This window comes from Amblyomma americanum, chromosome 8 (assembly GCF_052857255.1).
Source record: "Amblyomma americanum isolate KBUSLIRL-KWMA chromosome 8, ASM5285725v1, whole genome shotgun sequence".
NCBI classification, from domain to species: domain Eukaryota; kingdom Metazoa; phylum Arthropoda; class Arachnida; order Ixodida; family Ixodidae; genus Amblyomma; species Amblyomma americanum.
Window position 1 is genome coordinate 60583110 of NC_135504.1, and position 20168 is coordinate 60603277.

Sequence of the window (20168 nt, forward strand, 5' to 3'; positions counted from 1 at the left end):
GCCCCGGACTCTTCCGCTTCTGCCGCCACCGCTTCACCCCATCCGGCGCCTCGCTGTCCGTACCCCCACCCCCTCCCTCTGTACTTTTCGCCGTCGTGCGTTTTCGCTCGCGTACTTGTCTGCCCGGGACCGACCTCACTTAATTATTTCGTGCGCTTCACGACCTCAGCCGCTCCACGGCTCTATCAGAGCTCGTTTTTTATTCGACCCACTACTCCGCGCGCAATTTATTACCCGCTATCCGCTTCGGCGGCATCCCAATGCGAAGGAAGCCCTTATATTCGTGTCGGCGGAATTGCTCGCCTCCTTTTCACGGTTCATCTGACCACTGCGTGCTCAGCAACCACTCATCACCATCTCATCTACTCTTGTCACCTCTATCTCACTCCCATTCCCCATCACGGCGCAGCGACCATTTCCTCGCCAAAGAGAGAGAGATTACTGCCGCGCCGCCACTTTTCCTCAATCGACATCAAGAATCGCGAAAGAACGAGCGCCGCCTCGCGCGAGCGAAGTGGGCAGGGCATCACACAACACGCACAAGGCTACGCGCTCTCCATGGGTAAACATGGGTGGGTCCTTCTGCGGCGCGTGATGACGTGTTCCTTTGCGCCGCTTCGGCTTGCGGTGCACTACGACGAGTACGACTCTGGCGCCATCTCAGAGCGAGCGGCGGTACTCTATGCGCCCGCGCGGCACGCACTTTTTTGTGTTTTTGTTGGGTGCCCGGTTACGCCGACGGCGAGGCAAGCGGTTGAAAACACGAACGGACGTTTAAGAGCGGCACTCTAAGAGGCTGATCTATCGCTATATCACTTCTTCGATACCATTTCGCATTTGGCTCGTGTTTGGTCAAGAGGATGAACAATTTGCCTTAAATTCGTCGAAAGGAATTCTCTTATATCCCTGCCGACGGCGAAAACCCTTCTCACTTGGGCCTTCTTTCTTGTAATACAATTACGGCTGCCCCCCTCACCCACCTTTATTCGACAGATCATATTTCGCCCTCCATTCATCGACAGATATTCTCTTTTCGTCCTTATATCGCCTTCATTCAGCACTCTTCTTTTCGCGTTCATCAAGTCCGATTTTGTTCTCCTTTGGTACGTGCTTATCGCCCTAGTTAGGTGCTCGTACCAGCAGGACATAAAATGTGGATATCGATATCCAAGTGTTTTTAATTTTAAAGGTACATGTTCGCGTAGGCTTCTCGAAATTAAACAGGCCTGCCATAACCTCAGCGAACTGTTAACATTTGAGAAAAAATGGTAATGTTGGCAGTAGGTTGTGGCCACTTTTAAGGACGCCGAAAAAAAAAACTGCGAAAGCTTACCGAAGGTTATGGTATTTATAGAAATTCCAAGCCGATACGTCTCGCCACAGTGGAAGAATAGTGTGAAGAAATTGCCAGCCTTCAGGTACGACGTCCTGTTTAAGGTCACCAGTAAAAGGGCGTCTCTGCTGTAAAATACATTGGCATAGCTGTGAAAACTGTAGCATTAACTCAAAGCCATAATTCCTGAATTTTGCACCACAAAGTACAGGGGTGATTGAAAGTTTAAGGGACGCAGGCTATCGGGAAAAAGTATACTCTAGCTCTGTCTCCCGAATAGGGTGCGTCTTATTGTCACCAGCGGATATTCCGTGCACGTCCCATCACACCTCGAGAGATTTCAGGTGACTTTTTGTGCTCGTGAGTGCACCGACATGAATTTTTTTCCGCACGCCTGCCACCCGTAAACTCTTGATCACAATAGCCCATATGTAGCAAATAATACAAGTGCAAAAACAGACAAAATGAAATAGTAGTACTTGTTACAGAGCTGTAGCATTACGACCGCAATGATTAACATGCTACAAAATTATTACACCGTTCTGTTAATTGTCAAAAGAAGAAACACTCGCTCACCTTTCATACTATATGCAAACTCAGGCAGGTACACCGATTTGCGTATTACAGCACTAACTTACTTCCGTCTAAGCATATTCTGCAAATACTTGTCTGGTGCTTTTCACCTAGGATGTCAGCCTAAAGCAAGCGTAAAACAATCTATGGGCCATAAAAAAAGGATTCGCAGCATTTTTGCTCAAAGCTGCTGAAGGCCATGGGAGCCAGCACGTAATTCTCATCAATTAGACCTCAAAATTGTCGTCCTCCGCATGTCTACGGCTGGTTCAAAGCTCTTCATATTACATGGCTATCATCTCCAGGTTAATGCGCTAGTGAAGCTTTTTCCTCCTAGCGCCATCAGGAATTTCAGCGGAAAGTTCAGAATGACAGAAAAAAGCTGCGAAGTTTCTCAGACAGGAAGCTCGAAGCCAATCGATCATCGCGAAAATATTGGTCATGTATGTTATAGAGGAAACTGTTGGGAATAAAAATGCTACACTGGAGGGCAAAAAGCTTAATAATCAGGAACATACTCCAACGCAAAATATTATTAAAATGAAAGTAATAATTGGTTTGGGGTGAAAGGAACTGGCGCAGTATCTGTCTCATGTATCGTTGGACACCTGAACCGCGCCGTAAGGGAAGGGATAAATGAGGGAGTGAAAGAAGAAATAGGTGCCGTAGTGGAGGGCTTCGGAATAATTTCGACCACCTGGGGACCTTTAACGTGCACTTTAATCGCACAAAAGCCTTTCATCACTTCAACAATTGAGACTATTGACACATGTGGCTCCTAGGGTACGTGACTATGAGCATCTAAACAAAACTAAGGCGCCCGTGTGCTTCGGGGTGTCAGTGCACGTTAAAGATCTCCAGGTGGTCTAAATTATTCCGGAGCCCTCCACTACGGCACCTCTTTCTTCTTTCGCTCCCTCCGTTATACCTTCCCTTATGGCGCGGTTTAGGTGTCCAATGATAAATGAGAAAGATACTGCGTCATTTCTTTACCCGAAAAACCAGTTGATTATTATTAATTATTATTATTATTATTATTATTATTATTATTATTATTATTATTATTATTATTATTATTATTATTATTATTATTATTATTATTATTATTATTATTATTATTATTATTATCAGGGTCTCAAAATGACGAGCGCTGCGGAAGCCCAATCATGAATGTAGGTCTCCGTGCAAACGCAGCTGCATTTCTATACGCTATTTTTGACCATTGTGCAGCCACCCGTCTTAGGTTTGATATGAATCACGACCAACTAGCGTAGATTCCTGCTTTGCTTACACATAACAAAGAGCATGTATGCCTACCACTTCAATGAGCTGCGCATTTACGTCCACGGGTGGCACTGTGTGGACGATCGCAAACCCATCGAAATCACTCCGGCTCCAGCTATCATTCTCCAGTCCTGTCTCAAGGTAAGTGTGGAGGCTGTCCCGGAACACCATCAATGGTGCGGCGCTCCTAGAAGAAAAGCAAAGAAATACTACAGTCGACATATTTTCGGTCAGGCGACGAGTGCTGTAGCTGTTATACGGGATGACCAGTTAATAGTTTCTATCCATTAAGGAAACAAATACATTTCCTAAGCAAAGAAACATTGATGCTACAAATACAATTCTTGTTAACTCTTGCTAAGCTCTGCCGAGTACTGTGTGTGTCTTCGAGCTTCTGATATGTGTGTCCTTACAACGGCATACGCCTCCAGTTTAATGAAGCAGTTCCCTAATTCTTCCTAATTTTTCATCGGCGCATATACACATATGACCAAGAATATTTCCACTAATTTACTGATCATCACAAAGTTCAAGCTACTACTTAGCGCCCTGTATTTGTGTGTCTCAAAAAACCTTCCGTTGTTAACTGTCTCTACTAAGAGACCCATTGCCTCCTTTGCTGCTTTTTTTTTCCACGGCGTCTGTAGGCATTGCATTTTTTCTGTTGCTTTAATTTTGTATTTTTTGTTTGTTTATTGGTTTTGTGTTTAGGTTTTTACAGTTTACTTATTAATTTTATATCTTTATTTTTAGTTTTTTGGTTTTATTTGCTTTTAACTTTTGTTCACTTTCCGTTTTTTTTGTAACTTTATTTTCATTGTTTTTACTAATTATCAATTAATGGCAATTTAACTAATTACAAACACCCATTACTAAGTAATATACGTGTTATAGCATGTGTGCCACTGATGACGTCATAGCGTGACAGATTTCGCGAACGGACGGACGGACGGACAACGATGAGCCATTAAAGGCTATCGCCTTAATATTTTCTTTATTACTTTTGAGCGAAGAACGTGTCTCCACTTACCTCAAGCGTGTATAAACAGCTCCCCACATGCCAATATACCAGGTGGCGTGGGAGAAACGCACACGCGCTTCCGCAAAATTGTCTCTGATGCCTTCTTCAAGCTCCAGTGCTGCTTGGTAGTCCACGCTTGAGAGATTTTTAAATTCTGCAACGAATAAAACGTTTAAAACAAGTAGTTTTCATTTTTTTTCGATATTCCGTCGCAGCTCCTCTTGTCACGAAGGCAAAGTTGCGTTGGAAGCAAAAGTACACGCAGTTTTTTGGCCAGAAGGTTAAAGTTCTCAAATGCAGAGAAATGGCTGAAATTCTTAATAATGTGTTTTCATTACTCTGCATTACGTTGAATAAAGCCAAATAATGGCTACAAACGTGGCTTTATTCAACGCGTCGGCCACCGCCAAGATCTGAGGACAGGGGGACCAGCCAACAATGAAACAACGAAACGCGCGCGCGTTGTGCTTCCATATGTGAGGGGAACCAGCGAAGCACTCGCACGCATTCTCGGAAAACATGGAATGCACGTGGCTCACAAACCTGTTTCGATAATAAGCCGCTTCTTACTACGACCGAAAGACCGCATCCCCAGAGAAAAACAACCGGGTGTCGTCTACAAAAACCCATGCTTAAAGTGCCCGGCTTCATACATCGGCGAAACAAGAGACCTCCACCACATAATAAGGCAACACAAAGATGGCATTCGGACAATGAATTCAGAATCCAACCCCCTCGCCGAACACTGCGAGCGCGCCGACCACCGGATAGCCTTCGAGGAGGTGAGCGTCTTGGCCGTGGAACTCAAAGCTGTTCAAGAGGCGACATGTGGAGTCATGGCACATCCGGCTCACAAAGGAGGCGATGAATAGGACTCCAGGAACGCTCCCCCCCCCCCCCCCCCCCCCGCGTACGTCAGTGCTACCACAGGGAGACCGAAGGCAGCAACCCGCTGCTGCTGGCACACTTTAGTCACCCCTGAAGAAGGGACCGGGTTGGTCCCGAAACGTTGGGTAAAGTTAAAAATATTGGTTGGCGTCAGTTTTCTCTCAACTATCTCAATAACCCAACCAGACAAACTTCCATCGAAGATGTTTTCGTTCAAACTTGTATATATGCCTGCAGTGCTTAACGACATGACTTGGCTTGAAATGGCTGCAAGGCCTCAATACTTTGCTTGAAAACATGTTCGAGTTACTAAAGGTCTTTCTACTTTAGCGACATTGTAAGACTAAGGTTGGCCGCTAAATAAGGGGGCCATAAATGCGATCAGCCCTGACTTCAACCACAACTAGTTAACAGGTGCGCATTGGAATTAGGGGAAAACAAAATGTCTTACATAAAACGGCTAGAAATATGAAAACTGCGAAAACTGGCCCTGACTGGTATGCTTGTCGCAATGGGATATATTGATAAATATGCGTATAGTCACAGTTTAGGACAGGTAGATGCGTCACAGCTAATTGTTTGACAGTGTTTACAGCATGCACTGTTGTAAGCAATTTTTAGAAAAATATGTTCAAAGCCGGTTTCCTGGTTTACTCGGAGATAAGAAAAAGATTAACGTCTTTGCCTATTCAAGATCGAAGCATAATGCTCTCCAGTTCTGACCACTTAAGTTTTTTCGTTACTCCTGATTGCTTCAGGAGGATGGCTAAAGGAAAGCAGTGCGACCAAGAATTGGCATAGGTTAGCGTCTTTTATTACCAATACCCTTACAAAAATTTCTTTAGACAGTCTATAGGCTGTCCATAGACTGTCTATAGACAAATCCTAGAGAATAGTCTATACGCAATACAAATCCCATAGACAATCTATAGACCATTTATGTCCGTACAGTTTTAGTAGACTTTTGCCTACTTTCAGTCTATAGACTATGAAAAGAGAAGCGGAAGTATCTATAAAAAGGCAATAAACTTGATATGATGTCTATAGGCTGTCTATAGACCATTTTTATAAGAATAATCAACGTCCGAGGCCGGAAGCCCTGTACGCAATGTTACCTGCAACGTTTTTTTCAAAGGAGAACTCGTTCCCCTTGTTCGTTCCAAGGCTGAACATACGGATGAACACGTAGTCTGTGCACTGGATGTCTTTGCTCCACAGGGAGCCCCGCAAGTACTCGAATACGCAGACAAGTGTGTAGTTGCCTGCGTGGTAAAGAAAGAATAATCGCGCGATAAGATATGCGCTTAAGAAAAAAACTACCAAGACATGAAATCAGCGAAGTGCACAAAAAAAGGAAGAAATGTCAGTACTAGGTAATGCAGTTTTCAACAGCGTTCACACTCTGGTGAGGCGAAACGCAAAATTCTCCCGTGTGCTGTGCGATGTCAGTCCGCGTTAATGATCGCCAGCTGGTCGAAATTATTCCAGAGCCCTCCACTACGGCACCTCTTTCTTCCTTTCTTCTTTCACTCCCACCTTTATCCCTTCCCTTACGGCGCGGTTCAGGTGTCCGCCGATATGTGAGACAGATACTGTGCCATTTCCTTTCCCCAAAAACCAATTCAGTTCAATTCAATCATCCTTACACTGTGCCTAACGCAGCTGTAATTGAGCGATGATTCTAATAACAACACTTCCTCATGAAGTACGGTGATGATGATGAGAGGAGGCTATTTGATAAGTGATTTTAATAAATTTACATCTGCATAAGGTTTCGCTGCAGGTGAGATCAGTTACGAAAGAGCTGGACGTGTTAGAGAGGCAAAAGTACTGAATAAAAGTAAACATGTCATGGGTTAACCAAATATGTACTGCCAGCGTCAAATAAAGTGCGAAGGGAACAGAAGCGGAAAATCAGAAACACGAAACTTATATTTGGTTGAGATGAAATACACTTCCACTCTGCGCAATTAACTCGGTCTTTGCGCAACCATACAGATAAACAAGTGAGTTAGTAGTTGTCCTCCCATTACTATGACTTTCTTTCTTTGCTGTTCGTTTGCTGTTTACGATGAAATGGTCTTGTTGGCATTTTATTTAATTCTTATTGTAGATGTTAAGAACTCGAAAGTTAGATTAAAGTCATGTACACTACCGTAATGCATCGTTGGAAATAGAAGACTGTACTAGTGCCACCAGTCGAAGAAGGAACCTACTGCGGCGAATACGTTCTAGAGTTTTTGTCAATAATATCGAAATGCTGCACTAGACCAAGACCTCGGCATTGGTGAGAAGTACGTACCACAGAAAATGAAAGAAGATTAACCAATCAATTGCTAAGAATAAAATTGGTCTTTGACAGTTGTTATAAACCGCTGTTCAAGTATGAGCACATTCACATCATAGAATCAGAAATGCTGAAATGTAAGAAATAGCGAACACAGTAGCAGTGAACAAATAAATATTTAAAACTATTTTAATGAGCATATAAAAGATTGGACATGTTTTGATCGCTCCACCCTGCTCAATAGAAGTCTGGGAGCAATGTGAACAACATAAGGCCCTACTATGCGGACCAAGAATGCAACCAGGGGCCGAATCCACGAAACAGTTTGCTTTGGAACGCGTTCGCTTTCTCTCTCGCCACCTCGCTCCATTGGCCGTGTGTCGTCACCGCTGGCGGTGACATCACTTCACGGAGGCGGGACCACGGATTTTGTTTACATCGCGAGACATGTCAATCAAGTGAAAGCGAACGCGTTCGGTCGCTGTGTGTGGAACTCTGAAAGTGGTGTTCGCTTCGGCGCGAGAAGAAACATGCCGGCGCCTCCCGTCGCCCCGCTGTTGTTGGCGGTGCTCAGCGAATGTTATCGGCGGCATCGGCGGTCGCGCGTGCATGACAATCCTTTAGACATGCGTGACGATGCCTTCCGAAATCATTTCAGGCTGTCGAAGGGACTTGTACGCCGGCTATGCGAAGAGCTAAAACCCCCACCTTGGACCAACGAGGAAAAGTGCGCTCACCACAGAGCGCAAAATACTCTGCGCGCTACGGTTCTTCGCTACCGGGGGCTTCCAGGCGACAGTCGACAGCGAGGCAGATATACGGCTCCCGCAGTCGTCTGTGAGCCGGACGATTTTGGCCGTTGCGCAGGCAATCGTGCGTATCGGCACGAGAGGTTAAAAACGCGCCGAAGTTAGCATATAGCCCCTTAAACATACAAGCAGCCGAGATGGGACCGCCCAACAAAGCCGATTGGCTGTTGCTTGCCCCCTCGTCCCCCCGCACCCCGCAGTGTTCGTTCCATCCTTCTCCCCCCGATGCTACGTCAAATTTACGTCACGGCAAAGCGAACTCTTTCGTGGATTCGCCCCCAGATGTCTTCAGCAACACAAGGTTGTGGCCTATGAACATTGTTGCGGCCAGGAACCCTTTTTTCATGCGTAGTAGACTGTACGCTACCGGAATCGGTGCTTTCTTTCAAACCATAGCCTAAGAAACCAAAACAGTTACTTCATACCTGTTGTTTTTCAACTATTCAAAAACTTAAAAATATATTCTAATAGTTTGAAACGATATCTACTTTGCACTATTTCAATCAATAAACAGTTTACCATGGCGTTTGATGCGCCACCGTAAAACTTCGAATATTCATACAGATACTCAGTAAACGCGTGTAAAAAAGATTGGCTGTGGTTTAGCTCTGGTTAAACCTGGAGCGACGCGATAGCTACAGGTGGTCGAGTGGAACTTGCTCAGTCGAATTGCAAAGTCAGTCTATCGCCGCTCCGTTTCGCTGGGTGTTCCTTCTTCTTCGTCCCTGGACGTGGATGCACTATCGGCGGCTAGGCGCGCACCCGCCGCGGTGGCTCAGTGGTTAGGGCAAGTTGGAACATGGGCCCTGATCGCAGAGATATTCAATGATCCCAGTAAGCACAACACCCTCGCAAATGCCTAAGAGTCCTTGTCTGAAACAGCAAAGTAGCTGGAGTTTGGCACAAGGTGTAGAACTGAAATTGAGCCAGGCGAAGAGAAAAAGTCTCAACTACATAATGACTAAATGTTATTTTGCCGTGGTGGCTCAGTGGTAAGGGCTCTCGGCTACTGATCCGGAGTACCCGGGATCGAACCAGACCGCAGCGGCTGTTTTATGGAGGCAAAACGCAAACGCGCCCGTGTGCTGTGCGATGTCAGTGCACGTTAAAGATCCCCAGGTGGTCGAAATTATTCCGGAGCCCTCCGCTACGGCATCTCTTTCTTCTTTTACTCTCCCCTTTATCCCTTCCTTTACGGTGGGGTCCAGGTGTCCAACGATATATGAGACAGATACTGCACCATTTCCTTTCCCCCAAAACCAATTATTATTATTATTAATCGGCGCGCCACTCCGCCGGCACGTTCTTCGCACCACGTGGCCAGCCACGGAGCTCAAGGGGTGCCACGCTGAAGGCTTCGAACTGCTAGCGTAATTTAGTTATCGCTACAGAACTATGCTGATGGAGAGCAAGAAATAAGTTATGGAAGGGGGGCGATAAAACCGTAGAATGCATAGTCTGTAGGCTCGCTGAGCGTTGCTAAAATCTGGAATAAAAAAATTCTACATACACTGGTTGAAAGGATAAAATCTAAGGTACTACATCAGAAGTGAAAGAGGCTTTCAGAGAAGCCCGCCAGGAATTGTTAGAAATAGTTTCTGGGATGCAAAGATGGCCTTTGAGGCAGAGTATGCTATTGCAGGAGAACATGAGAAAACATGTGAATCCCGTTAGTTAGTATGCTGTTCATTAAAAACCTTTAACTACTACGGTTACGAGCCTGGTTGCAATTAGATATTTGTAGCCGGCGGTTAGTAGCAACCGTATCAGTTTGAGTAGAGCATGTTGTCTGGTTAGATGGTGTAAGGCTTCAGACATGGTAAATACTCCACAAAAATGACAAAACAAGATATAAACTAGTTCCGTATCCTGTGTTGTGTGTGTTCTTTTAGAACCATGTCAGTATGAACCGAGGTAAGAGTTTTTAACACTACTGAACACAACGAAGTAAAATCCCAGATAAAGCATAAGTAACTTCCGAGATATACCTTGGTCGATGTATTTTGTGATTTAAAAAAATTGAGAGTGGCGGGCTGCTATCTCCAAAAGTGGCTCGTTGATTGGGTTCCTCTTAACCCAGGAAGGAGGCGCGCGTCAGAGGAGAATGCACTGAATATTATTCAAAACATAAATTGCCTACTCTCGTGCCTTTTCTTTAACAGAACTCCGGAATTTTATCAACTTTATTCATGTCTCTAACGGTTGAGTGCGACTTCCTTTGTTTATGCCGGTATCGGAACCCTTTTAAGAACAGAACGACCACTTCAAAACATACGAACAACTTTAAAACACATGAACAGTCTCGTCAACCCACCGTCAGTGCAAATTCATTAACTTTCTCGTGAGTGTACAAAAGTTCTATTAGTGCTTAGAAGGTTATCTTACGGCTTGGTTTCTGGTCTGGTGTAACTGAAAAATTAGATCAAATGCATGACAAGGATTATTTACAGGGCAGCGTAAAGAACAAACCTCTCCACGTAAAGAAGCTCCCGCATCCTCGGTACGTTTCAGTGTTCTAAAGTTAAGTTGTTCGGCGAGTTGGTTTCGATATTCCGTGACTACAGCGCAATGAACGGCAGGTAGTAAGGGGACACAGGCAGGGACATAACAATCGCAGCCAGAATTCATATACTGTAGATGATTGTCGCTAGTCAGTGTTCTGTCGTTGTCAAGCTTCAGTGTTAAAAAAAAATCAAGCGTTGCGCAGTTGAGCCGTGAGGCAAAGTATTACGTCGAAAGCTCTCGTATTGCGGCATAAGAGTCCTGTCGGGTTTTGGAGTTTATGGTCCACGTTATAAATCCTTCTTTCTTTTAACCTTGGTTATCCTTATTTTCACACCACGTGCGATGAAAACATTTCTGCTATTTTGGCTTGTGAAATTAACGTTTGCAAAATTCGTTGCAATTTTCAACCTGCTTCATCAAATTTCTACACTACCAAAATGTCTACAAAATGCCCGTGTGATAGAAGCAAATGGCGAAAGTCCTTATCCGAATAAACAAACTCATATCTGATCCCAATTTATTAAGGATTGGCGTCCAGATGCTCTCGTATTTTCCTGTTTAAAAATGTGGTGAAGAATACTTCAAGCTTTTTCATTCGGTATTTACTATAACTCCCAAACGTGACATGATATTGCCATATAGCATCTTTACAGCTGCAAATAAGAAGAAAGTGAGTGTAGAATTGGGACTTGAAATTACTAAGTAAACAGTAAGACAGCTACGTGCATTCTTCCAATAATTCTTTCTGGGTCTTCGGTTAGAGAAAATCTGCCGCGGACCAAGCAAATACCGAACAAAAACGCTTTCCAAAGGATCGCAGCCAGAATTTACAGACTGAAGATTATTGTCTCTAGCTTTAGTTTCACGGCACATGTTTGTGCCATACAGCCAAAGTCATAACATTTCATTACGCATGCGTCAGCGGGTGCCTGTCCTTATGATTCAGTGAGCAGTTAGCAAGGCAGCCGCATCTAGAAAAAAATATTTTACTAATGATAAACATCATATAATTAACGATATTTATTCAATAATGAATGCTTTTCCTACTGCACTTGCTTACTTTACTGCCAAACTCACCGTGAGGCTGCGGCTTGTCGATCTTATCTGTAACAAACATGCTGGTTAGAATGCGCGCTTGCCCTGCTGAGCACCTGTGTGCCTCGTATTACCCAGAATGCATCTGCCGGGCTCCATCGGCGTAAGCTCGCGCTTTGTTTTTTTAGGTGAAAAAAGTAAAAAAACAGACGAGGGACAAGATGAGGAATTCACAGCACAACGACGGGACTATCTGGATAGTCCAGATAGATTTACACCAAAACGACTTCATAGTCCAGTCGTTGTGGCGTGAATTCCTCCTCATGTCCCTCGTCTGTTTTTGACAAAAAACTGTAAAGAACAGAGGAGGGACAAGAGGTGGAATTCACACCACAACGACGGGACTATCTGGATAGTTCAGATAGATTCACGCCACAACGACTGGACTATCAAGTCGTTGTGGTGTGAATCTATCTGAACTATCCAGATAGTCCCATCGTTGTGGTGCGAATTCCTCCTCTTGTCTCTCGTCTGTTTTTGACTGTTTTTTTCCGCCTATATACCAACTCGCCCAGATTTCAACTATTTTGCAAATCGTTTTCGATGTTCTGACAACATCTGAAAAAAGACGAATTAAAAAACTCGAGTGGCGGAACTTGCAGCGTAACATCTGAAAACTTCGGACGAATTGTCGCTCTTGACTCATACCTTACAAAAATGGTTTATATGCTGTCTATAGATTTCCTATAGACTGTATTGGCCTTCTGTATATATCTTTTTGTCTAATCATAGTCTCTAGGCAGTCTATAGACAAAATTGTGCTAAAAGTGTATGACCGTAAATCGATAGATTGTGTATAGATTCTCTAAAGGCTTTGTATCGCCTGTAGACTGGTCCGTGGGATCTGTCTGTAGAATGTATATATAGACTTTATAGACAAAAGTCTATGGACAGTCCATAAACTGTCTAAGGGAATTGTTGTTAGGGATTGATCAACCGGATGGCCTCTGCATGCCTAGTATAAGGCTTCGAGACGCTGCATTCGGCCAATGCAAAAGGAAGACGCTAACGCTGAGCTACCTACGCAACAACGCAGGGGGAACAACTATACCGCTGCACTGCGCAGTGGAATGTTTTTGCACACAGTGCTCTCTTTTCGCTGGTACCATAAAACTCACGGAATGATACCTAGCAGCTGTTCCTGCTCCTAGTCTATGTAAGAGCATTCTAATTCTGTTTTTAGTGCGCTAGCACTCATAGTGGCCATTCCCCGCATTTAGCCGTTGTGTGTTTGTGTGAAACCTGTTTTGTTGCAGGCTGATCATCTCCCCATCGTGTATTGAGGCATACCTGGGCGGCAACCGAACCCAAGCAACCCAAGTCCCACCGATGGCAGCGCCTGCCATAGAAGGGCAGTGGCGCATCGCTTGACCGCTGCACCACTGCGACAGGAGTGGTTGGAAGACTCCCAGGGATCTATGAATGGAGAGAATTACCAACTCCATGTACATGGTTATTAACACATTTTTTCTAGTTTTTTCTTTTTTTCTCTTTTCCTTCCTTTTTCCCCTCTTTTCTGAGGTAGATATGTTGTACCCTAGCTTGTTGTACGCAAAAATACTGCTGTCAATGTATGCCTGGAGCACTGGGTGCTACTGCAAGATGTCTCAGGCAGCTTTTTGCCCAGTGTCCCCTCTTCTCACTGTAATGTTTGTTAGAGAAATAAACTTTCAATTCCAATCTCAATCTCTATCCGAACAACTGCCATTCGTCAGTGCTGGATCTGAACATCCTAACCGAATTGAAAACCAAACTCCTAACGCGTCTGTTTTGCAATTGGCCTAACTAGGCAAATCGACCTTTTTTTTTACATGGGAGCCAACCAAAAAGCTATGGTTGTGTTTGTGAACCCCTAAAGTAAAAGAGCAAACGAAATGGCTCACGAGCAAAGATTCTGGATTCATGCATTCGCTGTGCTGCTGTGTAAGCGTGAATTTTCTGAAAACCACCCATTTAAGTACCCGTGGCTGTGGCCCGGACGGGACGTTGGCCAAGTAAGTCGCGCTCCTCCGAATGACGTCTATTTATGGGTCAGGCTGCGATAGTTTAATATTCTCGAAGCTTCGGTCTGAATTTTCCTTGCTACACTGACGAAACGAATATCTTCTCATGTGCAAAGTTGTTGGGCATTATTTTTGAATATTGGAAAACTGTAAAGTACTGGTATAGAAATATATAAAGTAATGGTCCATTCTTCCGATAAGTAGCAAAATTTCTATTTTATAGCGTTTACATAGCTCGCATCGATCAGTTAAGACTGCCAGAAAAAACCCAATGTGGAATGCTTTTGAGGGGAGTAAAAACTTTAATTGCAAAAGAATGCAAGCGTGCCGACAGAGAGATCTACGGATATATCGATTGTTACAGTAAAATCTTACAATATATGAAAAAATTGCACTCATATATTCTTCCAAATTCAAAAATGCGTTTGTCCAGCATTGTTAGGTATGAAATGAGAAATATTCTACAAGGCCAGCTGCGGATCTCTAATTGCACACAAGTACCTTACTGTTACGTTTAAAAATTTTCCTCAGAGCATAGTTAAACCGAGAAGCACAAAACTCGAGCAACAATTTTTCAGGCGTTCGTTATAAGCGATATTACTGAGCGAAAAAGTGATATTCAAGACTGAAAACGTTTATTTTTAAATTGTTACCGTCGGACGCTGCAGAAAAAACTTTTGTTTCTACAGCATTTCTGTCACGCAGTTTTAGATTGACACAAGAACAGAGGCCACAAGAAGGCCATGGTCGTCTATATGCGCTTACCACAATTCTTCCCAGGGCGTCCTGTTGTAGGGAAGCAACAAAGCAACATTGAACTTGGGATAACTCTGGGAAAAAAGGCAAACATTTAAACAAGCCTGTAAGAAAACGCGCAAATCACGTATATAGGCAGTTCTTTTCGTTACTAATTCCTTGAACAAGCATTTTCTCGTGCCGCCATGCTGTGCTCATATTTTTGTTCCGGGGAACAAAGTGCTTCACACTGCCACCAGGATATTGCCGGCTGCTTGCCGTTGCCCTTTGCCAAATCCCTAATGTCCCGGAAAACACATGGGGCATGGCTAAATGGAGTAGTTACGATAGAGGCCTTTGACCTCCAGTGGGCGTAGTTATATTTATGATAATGAACGTGATGCAACATAGCGTCTTAGGCGCAGTCAGTGAAGTGGCGTGCCCGACTTCCAGCAGGTGATGAATTCTGAAGCGAAAGCTTCACTACGCTAGGGGAGCCACGCTTCGCGCGGCACTAAACATTTGACCTTCACCGAGTTAGAGGTCATGCACGGCTATAAGTCGCATTACAGCTAAGCCCTCCAGCCTAACCTTGTGGGCCATATTGGTGTCACACAACAGGGTTACGACCATTGACCTTTGGCGTTTCGGTGACCTTTCAGTATTGTGTTAGCGAAATGGTTTGGTTTATGGAAGTTTAACGTCCCAAAGCGACTCAGGCTGCGAGAGACGCCGTAGTGAAGGGAGGATCATGTGATTAGTCATGCCATGTCATGATTAGTCATGTGATTAGTCACGGTCATGTGATAAATTAATGTACATATCTACAAAAGTTTGCACGATGAACACCAAATCGCGAAGGTGAGTAGCCTTAACATAATACAGAGGCTACCAGAAATCATGTCTTGAAAACACCGCTGAAAAATGCCCTAAAATAAGTGCTAATTGTGCCCGACATCAGATTGCTCTTAAGCTTACAATCTACGGCTACGTTGATCGGTGCTAGGTGCTCAACGAAAATAAGTTTAAAGGAGTTCATGTATTCTCCCCGGGTTTCAGCTTCCCCTGCATGTGAAGGGGGTTGTAGTCGGACAACAGAATTTTCTCCGGTCTGCAGTTTTTGCGGGTTAAGTACAATGTCAAGTAAATTTTCCACGTGACGAATATTTCGTGTGGACACCAACCACAGGATCTCCGGCCAGGGAATGTGGTTTTTACACATGGTGCTGTCAAAAAAATAAGCTTAAATCTGTTGGAAAAAATTGCATAGCATTTGGTGATGGCCGCCTTGTTTCGACTACGCCTCACGCTGCCATCTTTGATTTTTCTCCAGCCTTTCGCTCCAGTGCGTTCATGACGACGACAATGGCACAGTAATAGCCCCTAAAAATATATTATTCCCTCTACTCTCTTGCCACGTACTAACGTATGTGGACAAGCCATATTCGATTGTGATTTAATTGCTTTTTTTCTTGCCACAAAGTTGAAAACTCAGGAAAACACTCGAAGTCTCTGCTTGAATTACAGCGCCCAACTCATCCACCAACTCCCGAGTTGTATATTTTGGTTTTGTCATACGTTCAATGGCTTTCCGTGCGACATAACAGAGGAGTACACCTAAATGAATAGAATACCCTCTCAATGGCATTGCTTCCCCAGGTATCCATAATAGTCAAATTTCAGCGGGTTGTGGCCTTCGCCCATATTCTTTTTCTCGAAACTTTAAGAGGAAAACCATTGCTTAGCGTAAACTTGTGCTTATAGCAGATGCAATGTAAAGTACTACACATACCTAAAAGTGCTCCAATCAAACCAATGATTACAATCACCAGAAGAAAGGCGACGACAAGGAAGACAAGTCGGTTGGCGGAACCGGAGATTTGCTTCACGGTTGACCTGCAAAGCAATGGCAGTGCGCACCCACTGCACTCAGAGCATCGGCAAATGTAATGTACATAACTTGCTGCCATCACACGCTTAGAAACACCTCTCGGACCCTCAATGAGTGGCTTGGCAGGAGTTATACGTAGTTATAATGAAAGGCGCGTTCTGAACAGATCTTAAAATGGCCAAAGACGTTGACGCTATACTGAGAAAACGAATTAAGGATGGAATGAAAGTGACGGAGATTTAAAGAAACGCATGCAGCGCTTACATCTTCTCTCACTCAATTTCTTGACTCACGTAGCGCACATAAAAGTACTGAATTACTCTTGATATGTATTTCTTCAGAATCGTGTACGATATATCTCGACACGGCATTTCTATATAACTACGATTAATTAAGGGACGCGATGATGTGCTGTGGTGTTTAATTCTACTGAAGAAATATTTGTAGTCGTGTTCTCCAACTACCGAACAAACTGACTAATGGCATGTTATATGGAGCAATCAAAAGGTGCATGTCAGGGCGATAACTGCTTGCAACTTTTGTATAAGGGTGTAGACCTGGCACCAAACGCACTACTTCCATAAACCGCGGAGAAAAAAAACCTGACGTGTGCCCTCACGCACTTGCACAAAATAGGGCATTCTTTCACCAGGAAGACGCGCAGCTGTTACTCCATTGGGCGCTGGAGTAAGATGGCATGCATGGATATTCTGAATATGCTGATAAAATTGCTTCAAAATTGCCATCGATGATAGAGACAGATGTCGCTACACAATAACGCTAAAATGTTTGCCGGGAGCGCGACAGAAAACAAACGATCAAAATTCTGACGTCCGACTGGCTTAGGCTAATGCTGAAAGCGGCATGGTCGTTGCGCAAAATTATCTGTAATGAGCAAAGAATAGCATCTATAGGCCTGGTTGTAGTGCAGCTGTGCTGGAGTAGTAAATGCAGTAGTAGGAGTTGTGGTAAATACCTGGGGGTGGGGAAACCCGGATAAAGAGGAACAAAGGACGTTATGCGGAAGGATATGGCAGGTAGATTCGAAACTAACGTGACCAGGCGTTGCGTTTTGTTAGGTATTTGTCATACCACTACTGGTCAGCGAACACCTGCCCCCTTGTGACCAGGCATCAATGCATCATCATGAAATTTAGTTGTGACCATTACATGCAAAAAGGCAGCCATAGGCATGTTGGTCCTTAAAACACAGAGATGTCCTCTACAACCGAGACTTTGTGGCTGTGTCGGTCATTTTTTTTTTCTTCAAATAAGCAAGCAAAAAATTCACAGGATAGTGACGACTATGTAACGCGAGATTCAGTGAATGCTGTGTGGGCACTTAGTTTTGGCAGGCGACTGTTCCAAACAGAGCCACCCGTAGGCTAATGCGACTCACGTTGGCCGTGACAGAAGGTGACCTCAGACGAGACACAACCAGACACACATCATTAATAAAGGCCTTAAAACATCCTACGTGGTGTCATGCAGGATGATAACCATACCAGAGTTACCATGGTAACCGGCGGGTGTGTTACCATGGTTACCATGATAACGCACCTACCGCTTACGCCGGACGACTACGACGCGCAAACCAGGGACGAACGCCTAACAGCTGTCGCTGTAAAAACTAGACGGTATAGCAGGAGTAGCGAGAAATTAGGTGCATGTTAAAGTTGCGACACTTACTCTGGTCTGTCCGCCGAAAGCACATCAACGGTAGTCTTCCCACCGGATTTTTGAGCCTCGGTCTTCTCAACTGCCTTATCCGTCGAAAACATTTCCACAGTCGCCGCACCGCTTGGCTTATCAGCAGGGAAGACACCACCCTCAATTTCTCCAATTGGTTTCTCGGCAGAAAGCACGCCGGCCTCAATCTTCTCAGCTGGCTTCTCCAGTGAGGTCACATCCACGCTAACTACCTCGCTTGTTATATGCGGCGAAGGCACCTCGGTGCTTGTCTTCCTACTTGGTTCATCTACCGTAGGCATGTCTATGCTGACCGTGCCACCCGGGTGTTCCTCCGGAACCACAGCGACAAAGGGCTCTTCACATGAAAGACACGCGAAGCAGCGTTATCGACATCACATGAACGAGAAGACAACGCAAACGAAGAACTACGCAGCTTACCGTCTGTAGTTTTTGCCTTCGTCGCTTCGATCGGCGCTGGCGCCTTTTTCGAGCCAAACCAGCGAGAAAAGAATCCTGGTTTGCGTGGTGGAGCTGCCCTGCGATGACACACATTTTATTCATATGTATATATTGATCACTGTTAAGCTTTCATGATTCTGATATTTTCTCTGCTGTATGGCGCAGTGTCGAATAACTATTACTCTGTGATGCAGTAGTATTTATACATAACATAAGTCGCCGCGGTGGCTCAGTGGTTATGGTATTCGGCTGCTGACCCGGTGGACGCGGGCTCGACCTTGGCCACAGCGGTCGAGTTTGGTGGAGACGAAATGCTAGAGGCAGGTGACTGCGCGAGGACAGTGCACGTTAAGGAATCCCAGGTGGTCGAAATTTCCGGAGGCCTCCACTGCGGCATTCCTCAGAGCCAGAGTTGCCTGTGTGCATCAAACCCCAGAAACCAAAACACGATCCTAACAGCATTATTTTATGGACTGTGCCACGAACCTACATAACATTATGTTAGAACCAGTTCCCACAAAATAGTAATCTCACCTTTGAATAGACGGCCATGTGTACTGTACTCAGCCTCTAGCTGCTGCCAGACCTGTTACGGAGCCTTCCCTAATAACCTGCCCACCATTTTTCTCTTTTCATCGAAGACTTCCATCTCCTAATATGTGCATTTTTATTAATTTTTATAGTAGGCGCATTGTTCGGTAAATTACATATAATTGGTTTTCTGGGGAAAGGAAATGCCGCAGTATCTCTCTCATATATCAATAGACAAATTAATCGCGCCGTAAGGGAAGGGATAAAGGAGGGAGCGAAAGAAGAAAGGAAGAAGGAGGTGCCATAGTGGAGGGCTCAGGAATAATTTAGAGCACCTGGGGATTTTTAACGTGCACTGACATCCCAATATGATTTCGGTCGAGTGTGGGCACTAAAGTGTCCCTTTCGAGAATGTTTTTTCTCCACTGTCGTGAAGTATATTGTTGCCATAATCATATTTCAATCTGTTTAGTTTATTTGACGAAAGACAATTAGGGGTGGTAACTATCATCAGGCGTGTCAATCGAGTCGTCATTCGCCGTCAGTCGTGAACATCTGCGCCGGTCGGCCAATGACACAAGGGCTCAAGCCGCGTCTGTGCGACCAGGTTGCATCATAGTCATATTTCTGTCATGACCTGCATGACGTCTGCACTAACGCCCTACGTCAAGGGGAGCAGCGACCAATGACAGAGCTAGAATTAAACGCAGTGGAAGGAAAAAGGATCGTTACAGAATATGCCCCAAAATCCCTACCACAGAGCTCGAGAAAACTTGCAGCTGAAGCGAATCTCAAACGCAGCAACGAAAAAAGGGTTGTTTTGCAAGGATGAAACTTACCCCGGCTTATCCACCGGTGGCACATCGACGGTGATCTTTACACTTCCCTTTTCCTCGTAAGGCACAACAGCGGTGCTGGTGGCAGCTGCTTGATCTGCCGGAGGGACCACGTCGGGAGCCTTGCCACCTGCCTTTTCGTCAGTGGGCATGTCAGCTGCGGTCGTCTCGCCTGGCTTTTCTGCCGTCGGCGATACAACGGCATCCTTCTCGCCTGAAAAATTAG

At 44.7% G+C, this 20168-nt stretch overlaps 2 protein-coding genes across 2 annotated transcripts in view; one reads left to right on the plus strand and one right to left on the minus strand.

The window, feature by feature from the left end:
* The window catches only part of LOC144102418 (sodium-coupled monocarboxylate transporter 2-like), a 639582-nt gene that overhangs the window by 233079 nt on the left and 386335 nt on the right, over window positions 1-20168 (plus strand). The gene's annotated exons all lie outside the window — the stretch shown is intronic.
* LOC144101517 (uncharacterized) lies at window positions 4217-20134 on the minus strand. The gene is made up of 9 exons (XM_077634690.1): window positions 19946-20134; window positions 18555-18652; window positions 18114-18471; window positions 16326-16429; window positions 14564-14584; window positions 11778-11804; window positions 10581-10604; window positions 6215-6361; window positions 4217-4365 (listed from the first exon to the last, which is right to left on the minus strand). Exons 1-9 carry the CDS (start codon window positions 20092-20094, stop codon window positions 4217-4219), a joined length of 1077 nt encoding a protein of 358 aa, XP_077490816.1. The 5' UTR covers window positions 20095-20134.

Coding starts and splice junctions, on each gene's coding strand:
- LOC144101517 (XM_077634690.1), bottom strand. CDS start 20,094: ATGCCCACTGACGAAAAGGCAGGTGGCAAGGCTCCCGACGTGGTCCCT. Junction 16,430..18,113: donor CTTTCGGCGGACAGACCAGA/GTAAGTGTCGCA, acceptor ATTGCTTTGCAG/GTCAACCGTGAAGCAAATCT. Junction 11,805..14,563: donor ACGCCCTGGGAAGAATTGTG/GTAAGCGCATAT, acceptor TGTTTGTTACAG/ATAAGATCGACAAGCCGCAG.